Source organism: Lepus europaeus, unplaced genomic scaffold (assembly GCF_033115175.1).
Source record: "Lepus europaeus isolate LE1 unplaced genomic scaffold, mLepTim1.pri SCAFFOLD_3_1, whole genome shotgun sequence".
In the NCBI taxonomy this organism is placed as follows: Eukaryota; Metazoa; Chordata; class Mammalia; order Lagomorpha; family Leporidae; genus Lepus; species Lepus europaeus.
The window spans coordinates 13,951,627-13,959,206 of NW_026909276.1; the positions used below are offsets into that span (position 1 = coordinate 13,951,627).

Here is a 7,580-nt window from a genome sequence, read left to right on the forward strand (position 1 = left end):
CCATTGGGGGACAGCGGGCACCACTGGGGGAGAGGCCGTCGGGGAACAGCGGGCACCCGGGTTAGATGCCGTTGGGTGCAACAGGCACCCAGGGGAGAGGCAATTGGGGAACAGTGGGCACCCGGGAGAGAGGCTGTCGGGGGACAGTGGGCACCGTCGGGGGACAGCGGGCACCATGGGGGAACAACCATTGGGGGAAACGGGCGTCATCATGGGACAGCGAGCACCCAGAGGAGAGGCCATGGGGGGACAGGCCATTGGGGAACAGCGGGAAACCTGGGGAGAGGCTGTCGGTGGAGGGTGGGCACCCGAGGGAGAGACCATCGGGGGACAGCGGGTGCCATCGGGTGACAGCGAGCACTCAGGGGAGAGGCCGTTTGGAGACAACAGACACCACTGGGGGACAGGCCATCGGGGGACAGCGGGCACCTGGGAGAGAGGCAGTCGGGGGAGGGAGCACCCAGGGGAGAAGCATCAGAGGACAGGCCATCATGGGACAGCAGACACCATTGGGGGAGAGGCTGTTGGGGGACAGTGGGCACCTGTGGGAAGGACATTGGGGGACAGCAGGTACCATAGGGGGACAACCATTGGGGGACATCTGGCACCCAGGGGAGAGGCCGTCAGGGGACAGTGGGCACCTGGGAGAGAGACCAACGTGAGACAGTGGACACCATTGGGGGAGAGTCCTGTGGGGGACAGCAGGCACCCGGGAGAGAGGAGATAGCCGGCACCCAGAAGAGGGGCCATCAGGGGACAGCAGGCACCATAGGGGGACAACTGTCGGAGGACAGTGGGCACCCAGGGGAGAGGCCGTGCAGGGACAGTGTGCACCTGGGGGAGAGGCCATGTGAGAACAGCGGACACCCAGGGGAGAGGCCGTCGGGGGCAGTGGGCACCCGGGGGAGAGGCCATCGCGGGACAATAGGTTCAATCATGGGACAGCAAGCATCCAGTGGAGAGGCCGTTGGGTGACTGGCCATCTGGGGACAGCAGGCACCCAGGGGAGAGGTCGTCAGGGGACAACAGGCACCCAGGTGAGAGGAGATAGCTGGCACCTGGGGGAGAGGCCATCAGGGGACAGCGGGCACCATCAAGGGACAACCGTTGGGGGACAGCGGGCACCCAGGGGAGAGGCCGTCTGGGGACAGTGGACAACTGGGGAAGAGGCCATTGGGGGACAGTGGTTACCCCAGAGAGAAGCAGTTGGGGGAGGGAGCACCCAGGAAAGAAGCATTGGGGGAAAGGCTGTCGGGGGACAGCGGGTGACACTGGGGGACGGCAAGCACCCAGGGGATAGGCCATCGGGGAGACAGTGGGCACCCGAGGGAGAGGATGTTGGGGGACAGTGGGCGCCATCGTGGGACAGTGAGCACTTAGGGGAGAGGCTGTTGAGGGACAGAGGGCACCTGGGAGAGAGGCCATCAGGACAGTGGGCACCTGAGGGAGAGGCCATCACGGGACAATGGGCTGCATCATGGGACAGCAAGCACCCAGTGGAGAAGCTGTTGGGCAACAGGCCATCTGGGGATAGCGGGCACCCGGGGGAGAGGCCATCGGGGGCAGAGGGGACCAGGGGGAGAGGCCATTGGGGGACAGCGGACACCCAGGGGAGAAGTTGTCGGGGGACAGCGGACACCTGGGGGAGAGGTTGTCGGGGGACAGCGGACACCTGGGGGAGAGGAGATAGCTGGCACCTGAGGGAGAGGCCATTGGGGGACAGCCAGCATCCAGGGGAGAGACTGTTGGGGACTGTGGGCACCCGGGCAAGAAGGCCATTGGGGACAGTGGGCACCTAGGGGAGAGGCCGTTGGGGGACAGTGGGCACCCGGTTGAGAGGCCATTGAGGGCTGTGGGCACCCGGGCAAGATGCTGTCGGGGAACAGTGGGCACCCGAGGGACAGGCCATCAGGGGACAGCGGGCACCATCGGAGGACAACTGTGGGGGAACAGCGGGCACCCAGGGGAGAGGAGATAGCTGGCACCTGAGGGAGAGGCCGTCGGGGGACAGCGGACACCAGGGGAGAGGCCTTCTGGGGACAGCGGGCACCCGGGGGAAGCCGTTGGGAGACAGCGAGCACCCGGGGGAGAGGCCATTGCAGGACAACGGGCTCAATCATAGGACAGCGAGCGCCCAGGGGAGAGGCCGTTGGGCGACATTCCGTCGGGGGACAGCGGGCACCCGGGGTGGGGGGGGAGAGGCCATCAGGGGACAGCCGGCACCTGGAGGAGAGGCCATCAGGCACAGCGGGCACTTCGGAGAAAGCAGACAGCCAGCACCCGGTAGAGAGGCCTTCAGGGGACAGCGGGCACCATCGGGGGACAACCGTCGGGGGACAGCGGGCACCCGGGGGAAAGGCCGTCGGTGGACAGAGGGCACCTTGGGGAAGGCCGTCGGGGGACAGCGGGCACCTGGGAGAGAGGCCGTAGGGGGCAATGGGGAACCAGGGGAGAGGCCGTCGAGGGACAGCGGGCACCATTGGGGGACAATGAGCACACAGCGGAGAGGCCGTCGGGGGACAGCGGGCACCCGGGGCAGAGGCGTCGGGGGACAGCGGACACACGGGGGAGAGGAGATAACGTGCACTTGGAGAGAGGCCATCGGGGGCAGCGGGCACCCAGGAGAAGCAGAAAGCGCCCGCAAGGGTGGCCCCGCAGGCGCCCACCACCGCCACCACCACCGTAACAGCAATCCCGGCCAGCTAGGGCTAGTTTATGAGCACTTAGTGCTTGCACACCCAGCGTGGAGGGGCCTTGGAGCCCCATGTGTCTCCTGCTTTCCAGAGATTCAAACGCCAACAGCCCGTGGGCCATGCTTGCTCTCTGCGACCACTCCCGGCCGCCTGCAGGTGTCCTGGCTGAGCACAGGCTTGGCGTCTTTGCTAGGTCGACCCCGCGGTGCTCGCGGGCACGGAGACTGGCGAGGTTCCCAGACCCTTGGCAGTGAGTCACGGTCTGGAGCCCTTGGGTCCGTCCACGCCCTCCTGATCTCGCTAGGCCCCGACGCATCTGGGAAGGTGCGGAGCCGCGGGGTAGGACCCAGACGCCTGCCAGGGCCCCCGCCTCGTGGTTGATGACCCCAGAGCCACGGGACACTCAGCGCCTGAGCTCCAGAAGGGTGAACGGCCTCCAGGGCGCCCCTCCCCGCGTAGCAAAAGGAGGGCAGTGGGCGGGGCGCAGGCACCGGCTCAGGACCCTGCTCCGCGACCCTGGCCCCCGCCCAGCAGGGCCCAGCCCCTTCCCCTCCGCGCCCCGCCTCCTCCACGGGGACCCCGCCCAGGCCCGCCGCCTCTGCACCCTGCTCTAGCGCACCGGCGGGAGCCTGGCCGCCGGCGTGCGCGAGCCACTCGGTAGGGTCCTGGCACGTGGGGCTCTAACAGCCCGCGCACAGCTTGCCAGAGCCCCCGCGCGGGCGGCCGAATCTCCAGGCCCGGCCGCCGGCTCCGGCCCCTCGATGCCACGCGCGCCCCAGTGCCGAGCCATGCGCGCGCTCCTGCGCAGCCGCTACCTCGAGGTGCTGCCACTGACCACGTTCGTGCGGCGCCGGGACCCGGCGGCCTTCCGCGCTCTGGTGGCCCAGTGCCTAGTGTGCGTGCCCTGGGACGCATAGCCGCCCCTCGCCGCCCTCTCCTTCCGCCAGGTGGGCCGCCCAGGGGACCCGCTTCGGGGAGGCGGAGGCAGAGCGGCGCCCGGGGACTCAGGCCCCTTCCCTGCAGGTGTCCTCTCTGAAGGAGCTGGTGGCCAGGTTCGTGCAGAGGCTCTGCGAGTGCGGCGCGAAAAACGTGCTGTCCTTCGGCTTCGCGCTGCTGGACGGCGCCCGCGGCGGCCCGCCCTGGGCTTTCACCACCTGCGTGCGCAGCTACCTGCCCAACACGGTGACCGAGACGCGGTGCGGCAGCGGCGGGTGGGGGCTGCTGCTGCACCGCGTAGGCGATGACGTGCTCGTGCACCTGCTGGCGCGCTGCGCGCTCTACCTGCTGGTGGCCCGAGCTGCGCCTACCAGGTGTGCGGGCAGCCTTTGTACGAGCTCGGCACCATAGCCGAGACCCGGCCCCCTGCACCGCGCGCGTGGGATCCAGACGAGCCCCGCGGCCACGCGACGGGTTCGGAACAGCAGCGGTGGCGAGGCCTGGGCGCCCCTGGGCTCACCCGCCTACAGTTCGGGGCGCAGGCCTTTTGCGGCCTGCACGGTGACACCTGCCGAGTGTTTGGAGACCACGCCCTCCAGGGCATCCGAGGGAGTGGACTGCAAGCGGGAGCCCGGCCGCTCCGCCGCCCGGCGGTCACCGGGTCCGCAGGCTCAGGTGTACTCAGAGATCAAGCGCTTCCTCCACTGCCCGGGCGACGGCGAGCGGCTGTGCGCATCTTTCCCACTCAGCTCCCTGTGGCCCAGCCTGGCGGGTGCCCGGAGGCTGCTGGAGGGCATCTTCCTGGGCTGGACGCCAAGGTCCGGGGGTAGCCTCAGGCTGCGCTGGCTGTCCCCGCGCTACAGGAGGATGCGGACCCTGTTCCAAAAGCTGCTTGCGAACCACGCATGGTGCCCATACGGCGCGCTCTTCCGGATGCTGAGGGGGCCGGCTACGCAGGTGTGGTCCCCGAGGCCGGCAGCCGACCCCCGGAAGGACGCGGGCTCCCGGCGCCTGGTGCGGTTCCTGCAGCAGCACAGCGTGGCAGGTGCACGCATACCTGCGGGCGTACACCGCCTGGTGCTCCCTGGCCTCTGGGGCTCCAGGCACAAGGAGCGCTGCTTCCTGAGGAACACGAAGTTCATCTCGCTGGGGAAGCACTCCAAGCTCTCGCTGCAGGAGCTGACCTGGAAGGTGAGGGTGCGGGAGCCCAGGTGAGTGGGTGTCGGCCAATGCCAAGCCAGGAGCTGAGGGGGTGGTGAGTGAGGCTGCCCCGCGCTCACTGGACTGGAAGGTCCCGTGCTGACAGGGTGGGGTGGGGGACGTTGGGTCATGTGCTGGGCAGGGGAGAGGAGCAGGGATAAAGACTTCCTGTGAGGGGTCCCTTGTGCCCTGCACTCCCGCCATGGCTGCCCTGTGAGGGTGCACTTGTGGGGTCTGCCTCGTTCCAGGGCGTGGCAACATCCCGGGCCGTGGAGCATCGACTGAGGGAGGGGATCCTGGCCAGGTTCCTGTTGTGGCTGCTGGACGCCTGCATGGTGGGGCTGCTCAGGTCCTTCTTCTATGTTGAGGAGACCACGTTCCAGAAGAACTGGCTCCTCTTCTACTGCAGGAGCATCTGGAGCAGGCTTCAAAGTGTGGGCATCAGGTACGCATGTGGTGTCCGTGTCTCAGATCCCCACAGGCTGGGCGGCCCTGTGTTGGCCTGCGGAGGGGAGGCCCTGTGCTGGCCCATGGAGGCCCCATGCTGGCCCGCGGAGGGGAGGCCCTGTGCTGGCCCGCGGAGGGGAGGCCCTGTGCTGGCCTGTGGAGGGGAGGCCCCATGCTGGTCCGCAGCGGGGAGGCCCTGTGCTGGCCTGTGGAGGGGAGGCCCCATGCTGGTCCACAGCGGGGAGGCCCTGTGCTGGCCCACAGTGGCCCTGTATGCTCATGCTTGGGCTCAGTCCCCTCAGGGCACTTCTGAAGGACTTGGGTCACTGCAGGGACACCTGGGGGTACAGGCGTCCCCTCTGGATGACCTTGGTGGGGGTGGCATCAGGGGATGGGGCCTGAGTGGCGGAGATGCTGGCTCCTGGTTCTGCTGAGTCAGACTGAGGGATCAGGACTGATTACACCAAGTTGTGCCGGGTGTGGGATGGGAGCCCTGGGCCCACGTGTGGGGGTTCCTGGGAGGTGTCTGTGGTGGGCAAGGGCGTCTGTAGCCCCAACCCCACACTGCAGAGTGTGCTGTGTCCACGGGGACCGAGGTTCCCTGACCCCGGCCCCGGGCGTGTTGCAGGCAGTGCCTGGAGCAGGTGCAGCTGTGGGAGCTGTCGGACGCAGAGGTCCAGCAGCAGGCCAGGTCGGCCGTGACCCCGGCCCTGACCCTGGCCCCGGGCGTGTTGCAGGTGGCACCTGGAGCGGGTGCGGCTGTGGGAGCTGTCAGATGCAGAGGTCCAGCAGCAGGCCAGGTCGGCCCTGACCCCGGCCCTGACCACGGGCCCAAGCATGTTACAGGCGGCACCTGGAGCGGGTGCGGCTGTGGGAGCTGTCAGACGCAGAGGTCCAGCAGCAGGCCAGGTCGGCCCTGACCCCGGCCCTGACCACGGGCCCGAGCGTGTTGCAGGCGGCACCTGGAGCGGGTGCGGCTGTGGGAGCTGTCAGACGCAGAGGTCCAGCAGCAGGCCAGGTCGGCCGTGACCCCGGCCCTGACCCCGGCCCCGGGCATGTTGCAGGCAGTGCCTGGAGCAGGTGCAGCTGTGGGAGCTGTCGGACGCAGAGGTCCAGCAGCAGGCCAGGTCGGCCCTGACCCCGGCCCTGACCACGGGCCCGAGCGTGTTGCAGGCAGTGCCTGGAGCAGGTGCAGCTGTGGGAGCTGTCGGACGCAGAGGTCCAGCAGCAGGCCAGGTTGGCCCTGCCCTCGGCCAGACTGCACTTCATCCCCAAGCCCAGAGGCCTGCAGCCCATCGTGAACACAGACTCCATGGTGAGAGCCAGAACATTCTGCAGGGAGAAGGTGACCCGGCCTCCATCTCACCCCATACAAAAGCTCACGGGCTCGTGCCTGTGTGCCCAAAGATGGGTCCTACTGTGAGTGGACGAGGAGCTGAGGGAGGTGCCCAGCTGGACCTGGGAGCCCACAGGGGGCAGCTGGCTAGGGCCCTCAGAATCCTGCCATGGCATCACGTGGAGGGGCGGGAAGAACAGCTGTTGCTGCCCCCTGAGGACCCCAGGACTCGTCCTGTGGCTCCCCTTGCTCCCCGTGGCTCTTTCTGTGGTTTTGCCCCCATGGCTGCTGGTGCCTCTGCCACGGTGGTGTGATTTTGTCATCAGTTAATGTTGCTGTGGTCACTCCAAGGACCTGGCCTCTGTGGGTGGGGGTGCTGCAGACCCCAGCTGCTCAGGTGGAGGTGGATGGATGCCTAGCATCCCTGAGGGTCACATGTGTTGCTGGGCGAGGGTTTCTGGGGTGCAGTGACAGGAACCCCGAGGTCCCAGCCTGTGGGCTAAGGGCTGGCTCTGCGTTGGGCTTTCCCAGGACCTTGGGAAGCTGGGTGGGCTTGGGGCTGTCTGCCACTCTGCAACCCCCCTGAGGCTGCATCCTGTGTGCCCCAGGCCCAGCCCTGGACCTCGTGCATCCAGACACTGTTCAGCATGCTCAACTATGAGCAGATGCAGTGGCCCGGCCTGCTGGGTGCCTCTGTGCTGGGCTCCACCAGGAGTCCCTGGAGACCGCAGCTGACCCAGCCCTGACGCAGACTTCAAGACCTTACTGGACTGAGGCTGGAGGAGCCGGGCACATCGCTGTTGGGGGAGGGCTCATCTGTGACACAGGGCAGGGCCTGTCCTTGGGGCCTTCTTCCTTCAGGTCAGTCCCCTCCCTGCTGTCCTCAGGGGAGCAGAGTCCACCACTGAGACCTCTCACGACCCTACCACTAACAGCCAGAAGGCAGCTCATGGGAGACCTGGCTGTGG

At 67.9% G+C, this 7,580-nt stretch overlaps 1 protein-coding gene across 1 annotated transcript; it reads left to right on the forward strand.

Moving 5' to 3' along the window:
* The first annotated feature begins 3,454 nt into the window (after window positions 1–3,454).
* On the forward strand, window positions 3,455–7,358 carry LOC133755231 (telomerase reverse transcriptase-like). The gene is given in 7 exon segments (XM_062185433.1): window positions 3,455–3,640; window positions 3,717–3,981; window positions 3,984–4,068; window positions 4,160–4,842; window positions 5,061–5,274; window positions 6,450–6,621; window positions 7,221–7,358. Coding segments are annotated over 7 exon segments (1,743 nt in total).
* The last annotated feature ends 222 nt before the right edge of the window (window positions 7,359–7,580 follow it).